At 53.1% G+C, this 24,909-nt stretch overlaps 1 protein-coding gene across 1 annotated transcript in view; it reads left to right on the top strand.

Annotated features, from left to right (window-relative positions):
• Positions 1–3,326: 3,326 nt before the first annotated feature.
• The window catches only part of CASTOR2 (cytosolic arginine sensor for mTORC1 subunit 2), a gene marked incomplete at its 5' end in the record, with an annotated part of 50,849 nt that continues 29,266 nt past the window's right edge, over positions 3,327–24,909 (top strand). Inside the window, one exon of the mRNA XM_081089502.1 lies at positions 3,327–3,439. Coding sequence (XP_080945628.1) covers positions 3,327–3,439 — 113 coding nt within the window. The remainder of the gene's footprint in view (positions 3,440–24,909) is intronic.

Below are 24,909 nucleotides of genomic sequence, written 5' to 3'. Positions count from 1 at the left end.
CATCAGCTCGTGGGAGCCATGGCAGCAGGAGCAGGGCTGTCAGCAGACGGGGGCAGGAGGGGAGCGGGGGCGGCGGCACAGCGGGAGGGGTCGGGCAAGGGGGCAGAGGATGGGCTGAGACCCACTCTTGTGCCCACTGCAGTCTCCCGGCCCTAGTGTGTTATAAGCTGGAACATAGGCCAAAGGAATATGTTCTAAGCTGAAACTATCAATTTGGGGGCCATCAACATATTAGAAGCCAGAGATTGGGTTCACCCATTGAGTAAGCGTATATATCAGCTATCTATTACTGTGTAATAAACCACTCCTAATCTTAGTGCCTAAAAACGATGATTTATTATTTTTCATGTTTCTATAGATTGGCTGGGTAGATCTTCTGGTTTTACCTGGCTCACTTGAATGGCTGCATGCTAAACACTGAGTTGGAGGGTCCAAGATGGTCTCACTTACATGTCTGGTAGTTGGTGCCAACTGTCAGCAGGGAGCTGGGCTCAACTGGGACACTCGGACCCCTCTCCATGTGGTCATTCATCTGGGCTTCTCTACAGGATGACGGTCTCAGGGGAACATTCTAAGTGGACAGTCCCAATTCACAGGACTTAGCAAGCACATTTGCTAATACCTCATTCGCCAAAGAAATCACATGACCACTTACCAGGAGGCATGATTCTCTAGCAGCTATTACTGCAAAAATACACTACAGCCCTAACCGGTTTGGCTCAGTGGATAGAGCGTCGGCCTGTGGACTGAAGAGTCCCAGGTTCGATTCCGGCCAAGGGCATGTACCTTGGTTGCGGGCACATTCCTGGTGGGGAGTGTGCAGGAGGCAGCTGATCGATGTTTCTCTCTCATCGGTGTTTCTAACTCTCTATCCCTCTCCCTTCCTGTCTGTAAAAAATCAATAAAATATATTTAAAAAATATATACACTACAAAAAGGAACACCAGGTGGGCCTCCACTGATTTTAGGATTGGGCAGAGAAGAAACTAAAGATGGAACTCAGAATACCAGAGAAGAGTGCAGTGCTAAGGAATCAAGAGAGAATGAATTCCACCGGGAAAGTGCCAAGCCAGCACTTGCATGACCTTGAGAGTGAATGTCTCACCCTAGTCCCAGCTTGAAACCATCCTCTGGATTTGGCAACCCCGAGGCCAGTTTCTTTAACTTCTCAACATTAATTTCAGCAGTCAGTTTTACAAAAACCTTAAACACCAATTACAACTTCAAATACAAAAGCAATTGTACAAGTCAATCAAAATGGCCTAAATTTGTAAACTTGATGCTGGTCTGGCTTGATTAAATGGAAAACCCACAGTGTTTTCAAATGTATTTGACCAAGACCCACAGTAAGGAATACCTTTACATCAAGATCCAGTGCACACAGACACACACACCTGCATACATGCACACATGTACATACACAGCCAGATGAAAGTGTTTTGAAACATAGAAATGATAATGGTAACTTTACTATGTGCCATTCCCTATTTAATTATTTTTTAATGAATTCATAGCCTGCTAAGTTAATTTCACCATGTACTCAGGGGTCATGGCCTACAGATTTCTGCCATCCAGAGCAGAAGTCAGAAAACTGGCTGATTCCTGCCTTTAGCCTTGTTTGGTTTCACCTGTTGGTTGTTGATTTAAAATTTGAATTTATGCCTTCAGGCTGGCCTCCCTTCCCCTGTACCATTTCTGACTGATAGCCGACTGCTTCACACACTTATGCCACTTGACTGGCCCCTGAGTGCATTTCTTGTTGGGCCTTCTAGATTCCAAAGGAATAGATATATGCATTTATTCCATAAATATTGAATTCGTGTCTCTCACATGCCAGTCACATTGCAGGCACTGGGAATACCGCAAGGAACAGACCAAAGCCATTGCCTTAATAGAGTTGAGATTCTAGAACAGGAAGACAGAAAAACAAAAAGTAAATATATTCTTTATTAGAGGGTAATAAATTCTCGAATGACAATAAAACAGGAAGGGGACCAGCAGGCTGTAAGATCAGCATGCAGGCTTCACACCTTCTTGTGGAAATTAGGGAGCCTGATATGCTTCTACCTAACAGAGAAGGGCTGAGGGTGTGAAAGAGGACAACCAGAGCTTCCCTCAAAAAGAGACTCCCAGCTTGCCTATCACATCACCAAATTACTCTGCCAAATGGCAAAGCACCAGTCACTTTAACCTAGAAAATTTCAAAATCGCTCAGCCATTAAGGGGAACCATTGAGGGTTATGGTCACTGGCACATTGGCCCTGAGGTGGGAAGCCTTTCGAATGTATTACAGACTTTGCCCCCATTCGGCCTTCCAGGGGACGTCCCCATCAGCCCCCCTCCCGCGGGATAAACGGCCCCCTCCTTAGCTCTGCACACATAACCCCTCTCGACCGGACTCCCGGTGACTGGGCCTGCCTTATCTTTGCTTCTCCTCCCTCACATTTTCCGCTCCAACAAAACCAAACACAGCACGGTGGAGGCTTTCACGCTTCTGTGCGTTTGGACACGCCGTTCCTTCTGACTGGAAGGCCCCTGGCCTCCATCCCCACAAGCCCCCGCCCCCCTCCTCGGCGAGCTTCCATTCATCCTTCAGAACCCAGCCTGGATGTCCCTCCTCAAAAAAAAAAAAAAAAAAGCCCTTTCAACCCCTCGGCCCCATCTGTGTCCCCAGCACCCATCTCTGTTTTGCTTCTCTGCACGGTAATGACTGGTTTCTCCAAATCTCTCCCCTCCCAGACGCGGGCCTCCTCCAGCGCTGCAGCGGCGTTGGCTACTCGCTTTGACCCCAGCGCGCCCAGTGCCGAGCGCAGAGCGGCCGAGCTGGCACGTAGTAGGCTCAGGTTGGCTCGAAAGCCCCCATTTCTGCCCTCCGCCTACCCGGCGGGCCCGGGGGAGGTCGCGCTCGTGCATTTCCCCTACACCCGGCCGACCCCTCGCGCGGCCGCCCAGCAGCCCCTGACATCAGCGGCGGGCAGCGCCGGGCAGCGCGCGACTACAAGTCCCGGCACGCCCCGCCCGGCCGCGCATGCCCAGCGGGCCGGCGTTTGAGTGGCAAGTTGTTTGTTACAGCGAACACCAGCTGCTCCCCGCGCCGGGCGCCGTGCGCCGCCGCTCCGCCAGCGCTGCCGCCCTCGCCCGCCGCCCGCCGCCCGCCGCCCCTCGCGGCTTGGCGGGCCTCTCCTTTGTCCGCTCGGGCCCGCCCGCCGCCGAGCTCCTGGTCCCCGGGCTGCCCGCCCGCGGCGCTCGGTGCCGGCTGGGTGCGCAGGGGGCGGGGGCCGCGGCTCGCCCCCCGCGGATGAGCCGCCGCGGAGCGCGGGCGGACGATGGAACTCCACATCCTGGAGCACCGGCTGCAAGTTGCCAGCGTCGCCAAGGAGAGTCTCCCGCTCTTCACCTACGGCCTGATCAAACTTGCCTTCCTGTCCTCCAAGACCAGGTGAGCGTGCGGGGACGCGGCGCCGGCGGAGAGAGACAAAGAGGCGCACCCGGGCGGCTGTCCTCGCCGCCGCCGCTCGGAAAACAACTTCGAGCCGGGGGAGCACCCCCGCCCCGCCGCTAGCCTGGCTTTGGACAAAGCCACCCGATCTGCCCTCAAACGGGGTTCCTTCCACCCCGACCCCCCCCCCCAGATGCACCCCCACCGCTGTCTCCCCCCATCTCAGCCCTCTCCCTCCCAATCCCTCCCCGAGATCCCGAGGGCCGGGGAGGCTGCAGTGACGAATCCCTGAATGAATGAGCGAACGAATGAATGAATGAAAAACAGGTGTGGGGACGCGGCGGTGGAAAAAACAAACTACCACCCCCATCCCCCAATCCCTCGGTTGGGCCGGCCCCCGTCGCCAGGGCGGCGGGGAGGGATTCTGCTGAGCGCGGCTACCCGGAGCAGAAAATCATAAAATCATTAGTGGGTGTTTTATCTCAAGGTGCTGCAAGGGCTGCTGACGGTGCGGGGGGCTGGGAGAGGGCCAGAGAGGGGCTGCGGGTGACGGCCGCGGTGGTTCTTCATCCTTGGGGTCCGGGAGGTGGGAGGGGGTGTTGTGCCGAACCGTGGAAGGGGGAGGAGCGGGCATGTTTATGGCTCTGCCTTGAGGCTGGGCTTGGATGCTGCAGGGGGAAAAATAGTTGAAGGGCCTTGGGAGGTTGAAAAAAAAAAACAAGTTGGATGTTCCCCGTGCCAGGTCAGGTCTGACTTTGTGAGCCCCGGTGGGTGCTTGGATTAGGGTGTGTGTGTGTGGTTTTTTGTTTTGTGTTTTTTTAAGGAGCCTGAGCCCCATTGGAGTGTGAGCCTCTGTAACTTAAATCTCTTGTTTGCCAACCATTGTGACTATTCAGAGGGATGAAGTTGTTGCTGGTTGGGGTTTTTTTTCAGAGGCACCCTCCCTGCAAAATGAATGAATAAATTACAGGTCAAGGTTAACGTTAAAATGACAGACCCCCTCAGCTGCCCCCTTGGGCACTGAGCTCAGTGGAGCTCTGGGGTTGCAGGGAAATGATTCAATCCGAGCCTCTTATCTCCCTGGTAAAGTTCTTGCCTGGAAATCTCACTTTAATGTGTGTGTCTGAGCGGGGAGCTCAGTCTGGCCATTGTTTGCCAGATGGAAGGAGATCTGTCTGCCAGTGGCATCTTGTTTACTTTCTTCTCCGCCTGCTCCGTGGGGTATGGAGGGTTGAAATCTTTTTCTTTGCTGGGCCCTGGTTCCTTTGATTGCCAAGGTAATTATTAAACAGGTCATTTGAAAACAAAAGTCCACAGCTCAGATTCTGAATCTCCCCTTCCACCCCCACCCTCACAGCCCCTCTGGCTGCTGACACCCACCATCCTGCAGCTACCTGCCCTCTGCCCCCCACCCCCTACCCTGCCTTGAGTTCCAAGGCTGGAGTAAGAGAAAGCCGCCTTGTTTTTCCAACCCTTGGCCCTCAGCCCCAGGCAGCCCCCTGGCTGATTTCTCGGCTCCCATTCAAACTGGGCTGATGACTCAGGCTGCGGCTGTGCAGGGCCTGGGTGCCAGGAGGAGGGGGCATCGGAGGGCTTATTAGAAAGGCCAAATAGGAGCCACTGCCCCTTTCCCTTTGTAGAGGGACTGGCCCTTTTCCAGCCCCACCCCAGGGTCCACTTTGGAGGACTCAGAGATAGGCATGCCCTGGGGGTGAGCCCCTGCCAACCTTTCTGATCATGAAAAACCTACCCCTCAGCAGGTCCCACTTCTCCCTCTCTGCAGGAGGCAGCTGGTCCAAGGCCCAGGTGACCAGGCCAGTCTCAAGATGACTCAGAGGTCAAAGGTCATCTCCGTGTCTCCGGGGTCCGACTCTAAAAGGTGTCAAGTTCATTTGTCAAATGGCTGAAAGCTGCTTCCTGATGCTCCCGGGGCCAGGACCCTGGCTTCAGGTTGTTGTCAGCACCTTCACTGCCTGCGTGGAGGACACAGGGTCCCATTCCTTCTCTGGTTCTCACTTTGTTCCTCTGTAATGAAGATAGCACCACTTGGCCCGATAGTTTCCAGGGAGCTTCTCTGTGTGTAGTATGGAGTGATTGTGGAAGTTGGCTGTTTAGCAAGTATAACGTGTAGTGGAGTGTGGGTATATTGTTTAAGCTATTCTCAGTAATTGGTCATACAGGTAGAATTTTTGGTCCTCTTTTGATTTTTTCCCCTCAGTGCCTAAAGCCAAGCGCTGGCCCATAGATAGCCCTGTCCTTTTCCCCATCCCACCCCCAACCTAAGTTCACCCCAAACTAGTACAGCATCCTCCTGCTCTACCCCTCTCTCCCCCACCCTCCCCCACCCCGGCCCCCAGGGTCTCTGTGCTGCCTGTTTACCAGTTTTCAATCACTCCCTTATAGGGTCGACTCCTTGCTCTGGCATTTGAAGCCTTTCCAGATCTGGATCCAGAATCCTCTTTAACCAATCCTCTCTGGCAAACACCCTGGTGACTCACAGTTTACTTTATCCTTCCCTTCACACCTCTGTGGTTTAGTACTTCCATCTCTGTCTGGAACCCCTTCCCCAGTAAATTCCTACTCAGTCCTCAAGATCTAGTGATATCACTCTGAAACTTTCCTGAAAACCCCTTCCCTCCACCCCCAGCACACTTCGTCACTGCCTCCCTCTGGTACCTACCTGAGTGGAGGCTTGGGGAGAAATATGGCGTTGCTGGATACCCACTCAGTGTGGGGATGCAGCTGGATCCAGGAGATACTGAAGTACCCTATCCTCCCCTCTTTGAATCCCAGCGCCTGGTGGGAGAGATAAACAGAAGTGATCACAATACAGCAGGGAATCGGGGAAGAGGGGGTGGTATTAGGGTAAGGGTTGTTGAGGGACTGCCCAAGGGAGGCATGTAGGCTTTCCTACTGGAGGTAGCACTGGATCTTCGGGCTTTAAAATAGGAATTAGCTAGGTAGGAAAGGGGATCCTGGTCCCAGACGCTGACTATACCCTGGTACAACTCTGTGAGTTAGGTTTTACACCTGTTTTGCAAAGTACTCTGAGGCTCAAAGGTGAAGTGACTTGCTCAAGGTCACACAGTAAGTGGTAGAGCCAGGACTTGAATCTGCATCTTTCGGACTTAAGCTCAGAGGTTTGCTATTGCAGCATGCAAATGATGCCATACACAACCGCTACTAGTATGGCCAGCCCTTCTGTGTGCAGCGTACTGTTGCCAAGGCCTTAGGAGCACGGGGCGGCACCTGCGGGCTTTCTCTATCCCTTCTGCCCGCCTTTGTGGGCCTTGACTTACAGCAGGAATGTTTGCCCCTCATCACCTCCCATCTGGATTTTCTACTTCCTGATAGCCCAGCTCAGATGCTCCCTCTGCGTAACCTTGCATCACTTCTCAACGTTTGTCCACAAGAGCATATTGTTTAGTTGTCTTATTCTTCCACCTAGATTATAAACTTTATGCCCAGGAAGTTTTTTTGCATCTTTTTATCTCCACGCCCCCCAGTACCAGATATAATAGAACCGTCATTGATTTTACCCTCTATCATAAACAGGTAAAGACACTGGGTTTGGAGAAGTAAAGTGCCTTGCTCAAGGTCAGACCACTGGAAAGAAACAGAATTGGGGTTTGAACCGGGTCCTCTCTCCGCCATGCTGAGCACACTGCTTTGTAGGCATTTAGTAGCTGCCCGTTTGATGGATGTCCCACTCGTGCACGGAGTGACCCAGATTTCAGCCAGAGTCTCTTACGAGTGCCCTGGGGGTTGGGAGAAGCATGGCAGACAGAGTCACACCTAGAGAGAAGCAAACCCCAGCGCCCTTGCCCCAGCTCTTTGCCCCAACTCAGGACAGCATCTGGGTATGATCAGAATAAGGGGCAGAGGCCAGCTGAGTGCACTTAGTCTAGGCACAAAGCTGGATGGCAGGACCCTGGGTGAGCAAAATCAAGGTTGTCCACAGAGCTGCTCCTCCATCCTTGTGATCAACTGAGGCTCTGTAGCCTCATGGAAGGTCCACTGCAGCCCAACCCACCTTTCTCTCCAGCCTCATCTCTCAGGCTTCCAGCCATGCAGACCCACCCACCCTACGGTGTCTCATGTCCTTTTCTGTCTGCCTGGAATGTTACTCTTTGTCCTACCACCTTTGTCACCTGTTCATTCTTTTAGATTCCACTTTAGCCCCACTGCCTCCAGGAAGTCCTCCCTGAGTGCACAGCTGAGCTCAGACTCTTCAAGCTCTGGTGTAATGGGCTTAATTTGAAGATGAAATGTGACCCACTGTAGAATATCAGCAGGATGCCTGGGCTGCAAATAACAAAAAGCTATTACTTAGCTGGCTTTGACAATAAGAAGCTTGAACTTTGTATGATAGGTTGTAAGTCAGGCTGTTCTAGGTAACTTAAAGGCTTGATGCTGTCATCAAGGACCCAGGTCTTCCTGTCTTTCTGTTTGGCTATTCTTGGCTTGACAGTGTGGCTCCCTGTGGGACAGCGGGGGCAGCCCCAGGCCTATGGGCAGTCGGGAGAAAGGGCTGTTGTCTCAAGGTGTCTCTGAGAAAACCTTTCCAGGAACATGCCCTGCTCCTGCACAGACTTCCTCATCTCGCTGATCAGACTGGGTCACATGAGCGTTCCTGCACCAATCACATGCACAGGGAGTGAGACCATCATAGAGACCGTTTTGGCCACCTGGAGGTGGGGGCTAGTGCCATCCTTCTGGGACTCGCAGGGGTGGGGAATGTTCGGCCCAAAGGCCATTATAAGCCCCGTGAAATCATTTGGTCTGGCCCTGCCGAGGCAGTAGGGGTGAGTTAACTAAATGTTTGACCAGATATAGCAGGCTAATTAAAAAATATTTTTTTTATTGATTTCAGAGAGGAAGAGAGAGGGAGAGAGAGATAGAAACATCAATGATGAGAGAGAATCATTGACTGGCTGCCTCTTGCCCATCTCCTACTAGAGATCGAGCCTGCAACCCGGGCATATGCCCTTACTGGGAATTAAACCGTTACCTTCTGGTTCATAGGTTGGTGCTCAACCACTGAGCCATACCGGCCAGGCTAGCAGGCTAGTTTTTAAGTTGATAATTTTGTGCAGCCCACAAATTATGTTAAAAATATCCAAGTGGCCCTTGGCAGAAAAAAGGTTCCCCACCCCTACTGTAAGGCAAAACTGGGAATAATAAGTATACAGTAAAAGCAATAATGACAACTCAAGTTGGCTGGATTGTCCCCCTTTTACAGATGAGGAAACCGAGGAACTTGAGTGGCCCAGGACACACAGAAGTGGCAGAACTAGGGTTCTAACCCAGAAAGTCTGATTGTAGAACATGTCTTGATGGCCGCTAGGCCAGGCCTAATAGCACACGAGTTTGGGCACACCTTCCCCAAGGTTCACTCAACAGAGATGTCGCCAAGAGGCCATAGCTGCGCTCCCCACAGCAAGGAAGGGGAAGGTGGGATTCAAGATCATTATCCTGAAATGTATTCGGTGCAGGAAGTTGCAAGTTCCCAAGGTTGGTGTGCAGTAAGCACATGCCCACAGACACACCAGTCCTGCAGGCCTCCTATGCGTCTGCCTCCAGAGCAGCGCAAGTGTTTAGCACAGAGTCCTCTAGCACAGCGGTCCCCAGCCGGTGGTACACGCACCGCTGGTGGTCCGTGAGGTCCGAAAGGTTGGCGACCGCTGCTCTAGCAAAGGTCTGGAGGCTAGAAGGAGAAAGCTGTATGCGGAGTGACTATGACTTGGGGCCCACCTTGACCCCGGCATGGGGTTGGTGCAAGCAGGTGTGTTTTGTTCATGCGGAAACCCTGCAGCACGCACCTGCTATGTGCAGAGCCCGAGGAGGAACACAAACGGAGTTTCTGTCCTGTGAGAAAAAAAGCTGTGCTCTCTGCCAAAGCTGGAGGATGAGCGCTCCAGGGGCCCGCCCGGCTGGAGGAGACCGCTTCGGGAGCCATCATTGCCTTCACCACCTGTCACCTGGGGCCCAACCTGGGGGATGTCAGGGTTCACTCCGAACCCCTGACCACGGCTCGCCTTGCTCAAAGTCCTTCTCAGACTGTGCCATGCTCCTGATTTGTTGGCCTTACCTGGCATTGTGAATATTCCTTGATCTGACTCCTGTCCTCTCTGATTTTGTCCTGTATCAATACCACACATGCCCTATTTTTTTAGTAACTGGTAGTTTTTAAATATCCCAAATTCTTTGACACTGTTCCCTTCAAAAGCTGGCGCTCCCTTGCCTTTAAGTGAAGCCTGCATTGCTGACTTTCTTCTAACTGGTAGATGGTGACAGAAGCGAGACTTCCTAGTCTTTGAGGCAAGGGCATTAAAGGATAGCTGCTGCCTGGTGTGTGTGTGTGTGTGTGTGTCTCTCTCTCTTTCTCTCTCTCTTTCTCTCTCTCTCTCTCTCTCTCTCTCTCTCTCTCTCTCCTCTCTCGGATCCCTTGCTCTGAAGGAAGCTAGCTGCCATGTTGTGAGGCCACTCAAGCAGCGTTGTGGAGAGGCCCACAGTGGAGAGGAACTGAGACCTCCCACCCACAGCCAGCCTGTGAGGGAGTCACCTTGACAACAGACCCTCCCCTCAGGCAAGCCTTCAATGGCAGCAGCCCCAGTCAGCACCTTGACTTGACCTCATAAGAGATCCTCAATCAGTTGAACCACACCCAAATTCCTACCTCATGGGACCTATGGGAGAGATAAAAGTTTATTGCTTCAAGCCACTAAGATTTCGGGTAATTTGCTGTGCAGTAGATGGCTAGTGGGGACACTTTTGAGAATAACTGGGGGCACAAAAAAACAAATGCCCTGGACAGCAGGGCAAACCGGGATGTGGGATTGCCCTAGCTTTGGTCCAGCTGGCTGTTACTCTGTGACTATAACCTATCACAGATTCTTCTTGGAGTCAGTACAAGCCTCAGATCCCCCAGGACGCCACCCTAGAGCTAGGTGAGTGGCTTCCTGGGACCACCTGTGCCTTGGGATGGAAGTTGGGAAGGCTGGTGCCCCCTGTCTATGCCAGGTGCATGCCCAGGCCTCAGGACCAGCGCTCCATGGCACTGACTTAGCTCCTATAGATCAGAAGAGGCCATTGTGAAGGACTGACTTGGTCTCTTCTGAACCTGCACATGGCTGGCAAGTTTTTTTCTCATCACAGACCTCTGTATGAGAAACCCGCCCTGAGTAAGCCAGCCTAGTCCCACCAGAGCTGGAACAGTCGGTTCTGGTTGTCCCAGGCCCTGTGCTGTGCCTTGACATGGGCAGGCAGGCCCACTGAGCTCTCTAGAAGCTGACAATTCACCCAAACCTTTAGCCACTTAGTTTGGTGTGCATGTGTTAAATTAAAACTTCTAAAGGGTCCCTGGCCGGCACCAAGGGGTGGCAGGTTCGATTCCTGGTCAATGGCAGGTACTTGGGTTGCAGGTTCGATCCCTGGCCCTAGTCCAGGTGTGTGTGCGAGGCAATCAATTGATGTGTCTTTCTCCCATTTCTCTCTCCCTCCCTCCCTCCCTCCCTCCCTCCCTCCCTCCCTCCCTCCCTCCCTCCCTCCCTCTCTCCCTCTGTCCCTCTCTCTCCCCTCCTTTTACTCTCTCTAAAAAATCAATAAGAAAAATAATAAATTAAAATTATAAAAAAAAAAAACTTCTAAAGGGAAACTCACTTCTAGAAGCCTTACATTTGTCCGTGCCTTAAACATAATATATTGGACATGCTTTGACCTCGGAGATATGTGCTGAAAAGCTTGGGTCTTACCTGTCCAGGGGTGTTCTTAGCAGCAGCATTCACAGCAGCCAAAGGTGGAAACAACTGAAGTATCCATCGACAGATGAATGGATAAGCAAAATGTGGGCTACACCTTCAGTGGACTACTCGTTAGTCTTAAAGAGGAAGGGAATTCTGACACATGCTGCAATATGGATGATCTTTGAGAACATTATGCTACGTGAAGTTAGCCAGTCATAAAAGAACAAATATTGTATGATCCCACTTACACAAGGTGCCTAGAGTAGTTAAAATCATAGAGACAGAAGGTCGAATGGTGGGTGCCGGAAGCTGGTGAGATTGGGGAATGGGGACTTGTTTAATGGGTGTGGAGTTTCTGTTTTGCAAAATGAAAGGAGCTGTGGACATTGGTTGCACGACAGTGTGACTGTATGTACTACTGAACTGTGCACTTAGAAATGGTTAAGATGGCACATTTTGTATGATGTATGTTTTGCGAAAATGAAAAAGAAAAATAAGTAGGAGCCTAGCAAGTGTGGGGAACCGCAGGGCCGTGTGGCGAGAGCGAGCGGAAGCCGGTGAGCTAGAACAGAGTAAGGCCAAGGGAAAGAAAGACACACCCAGCCAGGCAGCGGCTCTAAGCATGTTACTATTAACTCATTTAATCCTCACAGCTACCCTTACCACACAGATGCAGTCACCAGCCCCATTTTACAGATGATGAAACTGAGGCATTAAATAGTTCCGTGCTCCCCCAAGATCACAAAAACACTAAGTGAAGAATAGGGATGTTTTAACAACAGCTGTATCGAGATATAATTCACCTACCATATAATTCACCCTCTTAAAAGTTTATAATTCAATAGTTTCTAGTATGTTCACAGAGTTGTGCAACCATCACCATTGTCTAGTTGCAAAACATTTCATCACCCCAAAAGAAAGTCTACCCATTAAGCAGTCATTCCCGTTTTCCAGCTCGCCCCTGGCCCCTGGCAACACTAATCTGCATTCTGTCTTAATGGGTTTCTGTCTTAATGGGTTTGCCTATTCAGAATATCTTGTATAAATAGAATCCTACACTATGTGGTTCTTTTGCTGACTTTTTTCACTTAGAGTGTTTTCAGAGCTCATCCATGTTGTAGCATGTATCAGCACTTCATTCATTTTGATGGCTGGGTAATGTTCCATTGTATGGTTATACTACCTATGGTTTATTCATCCTTGGATGGACATTTGGATTGTTTTCACATTTTAGCTGCTGTCAACAGCTGTGCACAAGTGTTTGTGTCAACACATGTTTTATTTCTCTTGGTCATATACCTAGGAGTGGAATTGCTGGTCATGTGGTAGCTCTGTTTCTAACATTTTGAGGAACCACCAGGTTGTTTTACACAGTGGTTGTACCATGTAACATCCCTGAGGAATAGGGATTTGAGTCCATGCTCTTAAAGCATCACTAGGTTTGGTTGGATAGGAGCCTGGAGGCCCTTACCAGCTGGGTGACCACAGTCTGGGCTACTGAACATCTGGGAGACTTAATTTCTTCCTGGCAAACAGGGTTATGGGGGAAATAGCCTGAGGAAAGCGCGTGGCCCACAGCAGGCTCCTCCCGTCGTCCTAGTACAAAGTGTTGTGTATGTGTGCGTTCCAGTGGCTCCTGGGGCCCTCGGAGACTGCTCTGGCGTGAGTGCTACCTCCTACCCCACACCTCTTGAATTGGTGGTTGCTGGAATGGTGGACCCTGGGAGGGTACATCAACGCTGGGGTGGCCACACCTGCAGGTCCCGGTATGGGCAGGGGAGGGCAGGGCCCCTCACTGCCCCCGCCTCAGCTGTGGCCACTGGATCTGAGCTGAGGCTGCCAGGAGATGAACAGCCCTGGCAGGGCGGGGAGGGGAGGGGGGGTTAGGTCAGGCCTCCTCCTGCACTGGCCCCTCACCCTGGGCAGTGATGCTAATTTTCAAGCCAGGGTTATTTCCCCCTCAAAGCCCGCCTTTCCACTGACACCTTTCCACTGACACCGGGCTGGGCCTCCTGGATGCCCACCTGGGTGTTCCTGGCCCCTCAGGGCCTCTGCACCAGCCTGCCTTCCCTTTGATCCCCTCCCCACCCCACGGTTGACTCCCTTTCTTGAGCAGAAAAGTGGAAATTGGTTCTCAAAGTTCAGTCTTTTCCTTCAGAGCTCAAAAGTCACCGATGCACCAGCCGATGTGACGGATTTAGAACAAACAAAGCTTGACCTCAGAAATCTGTATTGAGGTTGTGAGCCCCGCCACACGGGGGCTTCCTGTCATGTTACCTTCGCCAGAGCTCGGGAGGAAGGAGGGGCTGCCCACCCCACCAGGCAGAAGGGGCAGCTGCTCGGTAACTTGCCCCAAGTAAGCTGCAGACACCAGCAGACTGGGGTTGAGGCCCCCTTCCCCACTCTCCGCCTGTGGCCCACTCTGCTCATTCCCCTGTTAACTCCAGACACAAGATCTTATGCTGAGGGCCATTTTCCAGGGATGTGCACATAACAGTCAAGAAAATGTGCATTTTGCCCAAAGTCTACCACTTACCAGCTATGTGACTATATAGGCAAGCCATTAGGAGCCTCAAAGAAGGCGTAGTTTCCCCCTCTTTAAAGTGGACATCATCATTGACCTCTTTGGGTCGTGGTGAGCCTTAGCTGGGAAGTGTTATGTCAGGGACTTGGGTGTGTGACACAGTGAACTGGTTGATGTATGAATCCAGCAGGTGGTCACTGCTGGATGGTGTGTTAGCAAGGGGGCGGCGGTGGCTTCTGCCCGCGGCACTGACAGCCTGTCCTGCTTCAGAATCATCGGAAAGGTCGATCTGATAGTTGCAGGATGGAATGACTGATTCTGGTTTTTATATGACGAGGGGAGTTTTTCAGATTTGGGGGAGCTGTGGGGACTGATGGAGATGGGCCCGAAGCCTGGGGGGCGGGGGGCCTGCAGATGGCCCTCTGTAAGAGCAGCTGGTCAGAACCTAGAGTTCTGTCCTCCAGGCGGCCTTTTAATGGTGGGAGCTTTCTGCTCCCAGCAAGGCCTTGGGGGCCGTCCCCTGCACCTCACACTGGGAAGCTCTGCCTGACTGATGCTGGGACACCCCAGACGTGGCATGTTCCAAACGGTGCTCCCACCTGGACCTGCTCCCCCCTGCCTCTGGGTCCCCACATCCACCTGCCTCCCCTACGTCCGGCCTATCTCGGGGCCCTTTCTCTAATCCCTCCTCGGCACCTCAAATGCTTCCCCCTGACCCCCTTCATTCAAGCCCCTCACCTGGCCCTGGGCCCTCAGGGGCGGGTCTGTGTCCTCTGGGCCCTTTCTCCTCAGGAGGCAGCTTCATCCGTGTGTGAACTGCTCTGGGATGAAGTCCAGGCCCTGAGTGTAGCCCCTGAGGCACCGCCCTATAGACTCTGCCTCCCTAAGTCCCTCGCTGCCTCCTCTCCTTTCTACTTCATTCTTGCTACCCCTCCCCCTGCACTGCCCCTTACCTCCTTCCCTGACCAGGACACACTCTAATTTGCCCCCGATATTCCAGCCGCCTGAGTCTGGTGCCCTGGCTCTGCCATGTGCAAGCTGTGCAGCCTGGGCTGGTCACTTCCCGTCTCTGAGCCCTGCCATCCTGTCTGTACGGCAGGTCAGTGATGGTGCAAGGCCGTCTGTGTCTGCATTCTGGAAGGTTTGACCCCATGAGAATGGGCGTTTCTGAAGGCCAAGCCTGACAAGACGGGGGCTGCGGCTGCCATTGCCGTGGGCTTGAGCATCAGGAATGGCCCTCCTGTGGTGCTGGGGGCACCGGGACAGTGTCCATACTGTGCTTCCCGTGGGACGGTTTAAACGTGGCACCAGAGGCCTCAGGACGGTACAGAGCGGTCCCCCAGCCGTGTAGCAGAGGAAGCCACAGACGTCGGAAGAAGCCCCACGCCATTCTTTTCAGTGTTGGAATTGGGAGCCTGCAGTGAGAATCTAGAATAGCGGTCGCCAACCTTTCAGACCTCACGGACCACCAGTTGGCATCCGCTGATCTAGAACACTGAACGTGGGGGAGGCTTAGAAGGGTCCTTGGAGATGATCCCCCTTACCTGCACGAGGGTGAAGATTGGGCCAGGGCTCTCGGGAATAGGAATCCCCCTTCCCCCGTATGGTTCCCTCACCCCACCCTTACAACCTGGGCCTGGGACCTGTCCCTGCTTCATTTGTCCTCTTCCCTGGAGGGATCCCCCTTCTTCCCCATTGGGCCCCTGGGCCTCCAGGTGAACTGTCTCAGCTACTCAGGACTTGGCCCCAGGCAGGTGCACTGGTGTGGGAGGACCCCATAGCGAACTCCCTAGGAGAACTCATGCACCCACCCGGGCTGGACTCCCTGAACTGAGCAGTCTGTTTGGATGGGTCGTCCACCCAGTGTCACAGTTGGGAATGAGAGGGCTGGAGAGGCATTGGGAAGGTCACCTGAAATGACAGGGTGTCCCAGTGGGTAGCCCAGATGTAGGGCGTGCTGGCTTGAGGACACTGGAACCACTTGTTTTATCTGCTGTTCTCTGAATACTCTTCGGAGTAGTTCTGTTCAGAGCGTCCCCCCTCAGCCTCCCTCCAGCCATTCCCCTCCTGCAGTGCTTCCATCTAAATTATCCCGGTTGAACACCCTTTATTTAGTTGTCAGTTTCCACTGGAAACCAGAAGCGGTAACACCTGCAGCCTGGGGCTGCCCAAGGATTAAATGAGACCATACAGGTAAAGCGGTAAAGGGCTTAGGTCTGTATGTGGTCTGGAGTCCGAGCACGTAGGCTGTGGGGCTGGGAGATGGTGGCAGTTGCGATTCCACAGTGTCCACCTGTACTTCGGGCCTCGCTTTGCACACCATCTGTGCTGTGAAAACGTTCCGTGAAAAACCAAGCCATTGGAAAATTGCCCTGTGTTACTGCCTCAAAGAGTGCTGGTTCTCAAAAGCGGGGACCCCTGAATTCTTGCGTTGAATGAAGGTTCTTGCATACCCCCACCCCCACCCGTACACCCGTGTCTGTCCCGTGAGGACAGGTTTCCTCTGCACCTTGTCCCTTCTCCCAGGAACAAGTTAAGGAGGAGCCCAAGGGAGCAATTCAGGTGAGGGTGTGAACCAGGGGCCCCCTTTCTGTGCATCCAGCCCTCCAAAGGCTTGTCCATCCCTTGAGGGGGGTCAGGCCCATTGGTGGTGGCTGGGGAAGGCAGAGGCTGCACAGGGGGAAGGTGCTCTCTGTCCGCTGTTCCCTTAAACCTGGTGTGGGCCCTTGGCCCTCGAGGCTTCCTTCTTCTCCACTGGTTCACAAGTATGTCTTGACACCCACCCCATGGCAGGGGTTGATCCTGTGAGGGCTCAGACCCAACCCTGGACTCACTGTAGACAGCTGTGCATGCTCTTGATCACGCTCTAGTTCAGTGGTTCTCAACCTTCCTAATGCCGCGACCCTTTAATACAGTTCCTCAGGTTGTAGTAATATCCAATTTCATTGTTACAAATTAAACATAATTAAAGCATAGTGATTAATCACAAAAACAATATGTAATTATGTATGTGTTTTCCGATGGTCTTAGGCGACCCCTGTGAAATGGTCGTTCGACCCCCCACAAAAGAGTCGCGACCCACAGGTTGAGAACCGCTGCTCTAGTTTGATGAAGAGGAAAGTCCTCATGGCATGGGGGAGCTTGAGGTACAGGGATGGGTCAGAGAGGGCTTCCAGGAGAGGTGGCAGGTGGCACTGAGCCAGGCTTGAAGCATGAGGGTAGGGAAGAGACTTCCAAGAAGGAGGAACAGCATGTGCAGAAGCACTGAGGCCTGGCCCCTATGGCCCGTGGTGTGCAGAAGCAGCGTTGGGGCTGGAGAGAGGAGCCCTTTTAAGGGGAGGGTGGGGCTGGCCATGGGAGCTGAAGAGCTCTGTCCAGGCTCCTGGGCGGGATCACATGGCTGGTCTAATCCCAGGACTGAAGGCTCATGGGGGAGGAGAGGACAGATCGGGGAGGGCCCAGAGAAGTGGCCCATGCGAAGGGAGTGAACGAGAACATGGGGTGGCAGATCTAGGCTAGTGAAATTCTTCCCGAAAGGAGTGGAAGGAGGGTCGCAGCTAGATGTTTGTGCAGCCATATTCACAGCAGCATTATTCATCGTAGCTAAAACGTGGAAGCAGCCTCAGTGTCCGTTGACCCATAAATGGATAAACAAAATGTGGTGTATGCATACAGTGGGATATTATTCAGTTTTAAAAAAGGAAGGAAATGCTGGCACGTGCTTAAGTGAAATAAGACAGTCATGAAAGAATAAATACTACATATGATTCCATTCACATGAGAAAGCTAGAGTGGTCAAATTCATAGAGACAGTAGAATGATGGATGCCAGAGGCTGGAGAGGTGGGGGGAATGGGAGTTACTGCTGAATGGGTAGAAAGTTTCAGTTTTACAAGATGAAAAGAGTTACGGGGATGGTGGTGATGGCTACACAAAGGTGTGAATGTATTGGATACTGCTGAAGTGTAAACTTAAAAATGGTTAAATTCTAAATTGTATATTACATGTATTTCAATACAATGAAATGCATAGTGAACAGCAACCAAAAAAAAAAATCTAGGCTAACGAGAAGGAGGAGAAAGTTGAGGGTTGGGGGTGTGAGGGGATTAGAGCTATAGAGATGGGTAGTAGTGATAGTTGCACAAACACTGTCAGTGAGAAAGAGTATGAATCCTGGAGTCCTCACAGATTGGAGTTGGAATTCTCACTGTGCCACCTGTGTTAGTCTGCTCCGGATGCAGTAACAAATACCATAGGTCGGGTGGTTTAACAACAGAAACTTATTGCTGGAAGTTCTGGAGGCTGGAAGTCCAAATTCAAGGTGCTGACATTCTCTTCCTGGCTTGCAGATGGCCCCCCTCTCTGTGTGCCCTCAGATGGATTCCCGTCGGAGCACGCAAATGGAGAGGGAAAGCCAGCGAGATCTCTTGTTCCTCTTGTAAGGGCACTGATCCCGTAATGAGGATCCCACCTTCATGATCTCATCTAAACCTAATAACTCCCCCAGGGTCCCACCTCCAAATAACATCACATTGGAGGTTAGGATTTCAATATATGATTGGGGGGGTGGGGGGGTACAGATATTCAGTCCTTAATACCAACTTTGGAGATTTACTGCACTTCAGTGTCTCAATTTTCTCATCTGGAAAATGGGGTGGTGCTGCTGGCCCCGGGTTATTGTGGGAATCTCATGTGCTTGTGTGTGTCCAGGGCCCCGCATCTGGGCGGTACTCAGGCATCAGCCGTCACCAACCCAGCTTCCCTGAGCACCTTCCAGACTCCACACCCTCAAGTGCCCTGGGAGGTCTGGGGCTCTGGGAGATGTCCACTCCTCACCCCACACCACCCACCGCAGGCTGTGATTTGGGGCCTCTCCAGCGGGGCCTAGTCCTCTGGTCTTTAAGCAGAGGCTGGGCATGGGTCAGGCCTCAGGAAGGCCTGAGCCAGCTGTTTGTCCTCATGTTGAATCTGGAGATCTGGGAGACCTCCCCCATCCATTGTTTACCCATCTTGCAGGGCCCAGGCTTACCAGGGGGCTTCCAGCAGCTTCTCCTGGGAGCCCTGCGTAGAGAGAAGGCAGGGGCTAGGGTCAGCTTTAGGTTGTTAGTTCACCTGGCCTGTTAGGTGGGTCAGGATCAGAGCCCCCGCCCCCACTCCACCCACCAAATAGAGGGTTGCAGATGGATGGGAGAGACAGGGAACCCCATCATCCTGTGAGGCTTCTTCATTCTGCTGGCATCAGGCTGTGGCTGGGAGGTCCCCAAGGCCCTGGGCAGGAAGGAGGAGAAGGTTGGGACTGCCAGGGCCAGGCGCAGGTACACAGCAGGGCTGGGTTTTGACTCCAGGGCTTCTACCTCCCCACACTATGCCCGTAACCACTACAGCCCTCCTTCCTGCACCTTCTCATCCCACCCCGCTCTGACCCTGCTCCCCTGCCTCTGCAATCCACCATAGTCCGCTGCCTCCTATAGGAAGGCCACCCTCCCTCTCTGTTTTGTTTTTGTTTTCTCATTTTAAATTTTTGGATAGATAATCGATTCATAGACAGCAGGTGTAGGCAGCTGTCTGCCAGGCCCTGGGCCCAGCTAGCCAGACCTACACTCAGCCATCTCCTAGGTGCCCAGCCCTTGAAGCTGGTTCCCCTTGACCCAGGGGCTGTCCCCTCCCAGGTCCAGACCTCTCTCCTCCGCAAATGTTGGGAACTGTCCCAGGTCCCGACTTCAGCCTTCCCGCCCTCTTGCTGCCCTTAGCTGATTGGGAGGCTCCGGGGTTTGGAGTCAGCTGGGCCTGAGCTTTGTCCTCCCCAGGGCCTGCAGGCCGCTGGAGCGTGGAGCTGACAGATGTCCCAGAGTTAGTGTACCGGACCCCATAAAAACACCTTCCCACCTCCGGGTGGTGAGTAGGCACCTGGATCTGCTTCCAGCCTCCAGAACTGTGAGAAAATCCATTTCTGTTCTGTAAGCTGCCCAGTGTCTGCTACTCGGTTCTGGCAGCTCTGGCTGTTGCTGCCCTCTGTCTCCCCGCCACCCCAGCCCTCCTGGACCCCTAGCCGTGCAGTGGGACCAGTGGAAAGAGCTCAGGGACTGGGCTTGTTCAGATCTCTTCCTCCCCCTGATGAGGGCAGGTCCCAAGCCTCGTTGGTGCCATCTTGGAAATGGGAGGGTGAAGAAAGGGGCAAGTAAGTCAGCGACTTGTAGGCCCTTTCTTTCTGCCTCAGGGTTGAGCTCAGTGTCGATGCTAATATTTCCTCCCATGAGATGAGCAAACAACAAGGGAACTTTCCTGGGAAAGTGAGATAATATGAACATCACACTCGAGACCCTGCCTCATGCCAGTAGCTATTCATTCACTCTTGAGGGCCTCATTGAAATTTCCAAGATCCCGGAGCCGGAGGTGGAATTCAAGCCTGAAACAGTCCCAGTGTCCATGGGTTGGAGGTGAACCACAGCCAAATGGCCAGGCGGAGTGGATCCCAGAGCTGCAGGCCAGGGATGGTACATGGGCTCTGTTTAATGTGGGGATTACCTGCATTCGAGTGAGTGATGGGTTGCAAAGTTCTAGAACTTTGCTGTCCAAATTGGTAGCCTCTTGCCACATGTGGTTATATAAATGTAACAGAAATTACCCTAACCAGTTTGGCTCAGTGGATAGAGCATTGGCCTGCGGACTCAATGGTCCCAGGTTCGATTCCGGTCAAGGGCATGTACCTTGGTTGTGGGCACATCCCCAGTGAGGAGTGTACAGGAGGCAGCTGATCAATGTTTCTCTCTCGTCCATGTTTCTAACTCTCTATCCCTCTCCCTTCCTCTCTGTAAAAAAATCAGTAAAATACATTTTTTTAAAAAAATAAATGTAACAGAAATAAATTCAGTTTTTTGGCCTTGCAAGCCACATTTAAAGCTCTCAGTAGCTACCTGTGGCTAGTGGCTGTTAGCTGGACAGTGGCTGTAGACCACTTCCGTCATTCCAGGAAGCTCTACTGAACAGTGCTGTTTTGTTTTTACTTTTTAGCTAGAGGCCCGGTGCATGATATTCATGCACTGGGGGGGGGGGGGGGGTCCCTCAGCCGGCCTGTGCCCTCTCGCAGTCCGGGACCCCTCAGAGAATGTCCACGGGGAGCAGGCCGAAGCTGGCAGTCAGACATCCTCTGAGGGGTCCTTAGCATTGCCACAGAGGCAGGAGAGGCTCCCGCCACAGCTGCTGTGCTCACCTGCTTCTGGCTGAGCGGTGCTCCCCGTGTGGGAGCGCATTGACCACCACGGGGCAGCTCCGTGGTCAGTGCATGTCAGTGACCAATCATTCTGCTGTTCGGTCGATTTGCATATTAGGGTTTTATTATATAGGATAGGAAAATGTGTGTGTGTGTTTTTTTAATTGATTTCAGAGAGGACGGGAGAGGGAGATAGAAACATTGATAACAGAGAATCATTGATTGGCCACCTCCAGTATGCCCCTCCACTGGGGATTGAGCCTGCAATCTGGGCATGTGTCCTAACCAGGAATCAAATCGTGACCTCCTGGTTCATAGGTTGAAGCTCAACCACTGAGCCACCGCGGCCAGGCTGAGCAGCGCTGTTGTAGAAGGGTGTTGGGACTCAGTGAGAGAGAATGCCAGGCTCATTTTGGCAGTGACTGTCCTGACGTAGAGTCGGGCAGAGCGGGGTCACACCTGGCCGTGTTTGCCGTTGGAAGACAGGTGCTGGGGGTGCGTGCCGTGGGCCTCTGGACCAAGCAGTCGTGTGTGGTGTCGTGGGATGAGGCTGGGCCTGGGCGGGCGGGCAGGCTGGCAGGATTTGGCTGCATTCTGAAGTCCCAGCACTCGCAGATGAGCTCTTCCTTCCACTTTCTACTCAGGCACTACCGCCTCCGGATGCCTTCCCTGAACCCCAGACCCCAGCAGATCTGCCTCCTCAGCAGGCACAGTGCTGGCCGTGGAACCGTGGTGGACAGGGCACTGGCTTGAGGAGCTGGAGCCACAATTCTACCATCACAGCCACGTGTTCTGACATGGGAGTGACAGGGTGCCAGCCCAAGGCTCAGGGAGGTTCAAGACATGCCCAGGGTCGCCCGGCTTGCTGGGAGTCGAGGCTCACCCTCCTTCCCAACTCACAGCCAAGGCTCTTCCAGGAGAGTGGCAGGGAGGCCTGACACGCTGGGCAGGGCTGGACAGGCGGCTGCCCGGGCCCTGGGCCGGGCACCGGGAATTCCAGGAGCCAGGCCGCAGACCAGTTGGAGCAGCGAGCTGCTAGGTCTCCCAGGTTAGTGTCCAGAGCTGGCGGGAATCGCAGGTCACTTCTGTTTTATCTGGTTTCCATTTGCTTAACCTGCTTCTGACCTCCGAGGCAGCCCAGGGAAGTCTGAGGAGTCCCGCAGGCCCTCAGCCCACACATACCCCCCGCCGTGGTGTTCCAGGCTGACCTCAGGAGTGGTCACACACACACATACCTCTCGCCATTCAGGAAATTGACTGCCCCCAAAACCCAAGACACTTGAGAACTTTGGGGGTCTGGGAAAGGAAAACAGGGCATTTGTAGGCCAGAAGTGTTTTCTTTGGCCCTCCAGTGTGTTTTTTCAAAATTATACCAACATTTCAACATTGAGATAGATCACAAAAATCTGGATTTCCGTTTTTCCTTGAAAAATTGGAAGCTCTTGCATTCCAGGACCCACATGGTAGCAGCTGATCCGAGCTGAGTGGCAGCTGCCCACTTCCAGTAGGGAGGGGACCCCCGGCCCCTAGCACCCTCAGTCCCTTCCACTCTGTGTCCCCACACACCGAGACCCGGGACCAGGCCCATGCGTCGCCATGCTTTTACCAGACTGCTTCTCCCTATATTCTTTCCCAGAAGTACAAGGGAGAAAGATGGGCTGAGGGGCCACACGTGTCTCAGTTCTAATGAAGAATGTTCCTGGGTCTTGAATATGGAAAGCGCGTCTCGCTCCTGGTTCTTTCGCCCGAGTCTTTTGCAGGCCTTTGAGCTGTACTCCCTGTTCTTGGTACTCCTCACCATCCTCCCAGGCTCCCGGCTGGAGGGGCTCAGCGGCTAGAGGCTTCCTCGGTGCTGACATGGCCACAGACACAGGCTTCTGTTCCTGGGTCCTGCATCTCAGCTTCCCCTGGCTCCCGCGGTGGACCACAGTGGATGGAGCCTGAGCCCAGCTTCCACCACCCGAGAGAAGATGGGGCCCAAGCAGGAGCAGAGCTCAAACAGCAGGATCTTTGTGAGACGCAGGACCAGTTCTCCCCTCCACAGCCAACGTGAGCTGCTCAAAACATAGACCCCACCCGTCGCTCAAACGTTTCAGAGCCTTATTTTTCATGGATCTCAGGTGCACCGAACTTGATTCCTCGTCATCCTTGGTTTGTGACATAACGTGTTGATCCTGCTCTTTCTTTCCTTTGGTTTATTCTTTGAATAGTATTACCCCCACTGCGGTCCACCCACACTTCTCTTTCCCTTGGCGCTGTGGCTTTGCCCTGTGTGTACCTGAGAAGGGCATCTGGCTGTGGGTCGTCTTCTGGGCCTGCTTTTCTCCACTCAACGGCGCGTGACAATGTGTAGAAGATGTTCAACCTGCCCATGGCTGTAGTGATCCAACCGCACTGCCGGGGATCCTTGCTCTTCCTCGAGGTCTGGGTCTCCCCTGCCTGCGTCTCGTCCTCCAGGCCTCCGCTTACACATCCCTCCCTGAGCCCTGCCCAGACACCTGCACCGAGGGAGGCCTGCGCTGCTTCCTATCCAAACTTTCCTTGTGGCACAGCCTGACCACAACAGACTGCACTATGCTTTGTGTGCTGGGTTTTGCCAGCGCCCCATCCCAGCAGGTACCCCTCCCATCTCGAGGGGCTCGGCCTCAGCATAGGGACCCACCCAAGGGAGAGGGTGGGGCTCAGGCCGGCTTGGATGGGCTGAGGTGTGCAGAGCAGTTCTGTAGGGCGAGCTTGAGCTGGAATTAAGGAATTAAGGGCAGAGGAAATCAGCCAGGAGATATTTTTAAGAAAGATGTTCATAACAGCTTTATTCATAATAGCCAAGCACTAAAAGCAACCAAATGTTATCAAGAGAGAAGAAAAATAAGAATATGTTATAATACATTATTAATATATATAAACATACATGTATATTCACCAATAAAGACAACTACAACCCATATAATAAAACGGATTAATCTCAAAATCAGTACATGGAACCAAGGAAGCGAGGCACAAATTAGTGCCCACTCCGTGGTTCTGAGAGCTACAGCAGGCACACGGAACCTGTGACAGCAAACGGGAGCAGGGTGGCCCTCGTGGGTGTCAGGACTGAGGGAAAGGGGCGGAGAAGGCTGCTGTAGAGAGAATGTCCAGGGCTCCTTGCGTGAAGGGGTGGCGGTTCAATGGCCGTATACATCTGTCAAAACTCCTCAGACTGCACACCTGAAATCTGTACGTTATTACTGTAAATTATGCCAGTTACAAATAAAGAGTTTTTGTGGGGGGAATGTTATCTGGAAGAGGTAGTGATGCAAGCCCAGACTTGATCTCATGAAAAGCATTTCTCACCAAAAACGAGGCGTGCCATTCTGGAGCTGCTGCTCGGCCCCGGCCCAGCGAGCAGGGCATCGTCAAGGCGATGGTCAAGTATCCTTTCTCCTCATCCGTCTTCACATCACCAACTCTGCCCCCTCAAACTCTTGTTCTGGGGACCTTGGAGGCCCGTCGTGGGGCAGGAGCCATGTGACCACCTCCAGGCAGACCACCCAGCATGCCTGCTCAACTGACATGAAGACCCAAGGGGGACAGGAAGAAAGGCTAGGACTTTCCTTCTCTGCTAGTGAAGCAGCAGCCGCGTGGGGCGTGCACAGACGGTACGCGTGCGGCCATTGAGTCCCACAGACTGACCAGACCCGGGGAGCCAGCACCCAGGCAAGACCCGGAGGAGAAGGTTCCCAGGGTTCCAGAAGCCTCCCCACCACGCTCTTCCAGCCACCACTCCCTCTCCTGCATGCTATCCCAACTTCTGTTGCCTCGATGTGATTCTGCCTATTTTTGGTGCCAAATCCAGGATGTTCCCAGACAAGCCAAGAAGGCTGGTCCCTCAGCCATCTCCCTGCTGGCATTAAGGTGAACAGGCATTGCTGTGCCCAGCTTAAACATGCCACCCTGGGTGCTGACATTGATTGGGGGCCTCAGAGTGGCACGTAGAGGCAGAGGCTCCTTAC

This window comes from Myotis nattereri, assembly GCF_964212035.1.
Source record: "Myotis nattereri genome assembly, chromosome: 4".
NCBI classification, from domain to species: Eukaryota; Metazoa; Chordata; class Mammalia; order Chiroptera; family Vespertilionidae; genus Myotis; species Myotis nattereri.
The sequence above is the reverse complement of the archived record's forward strand: the minus strand, read 5'-3'. Positions and strand labels throughout refer to the sequence as shown.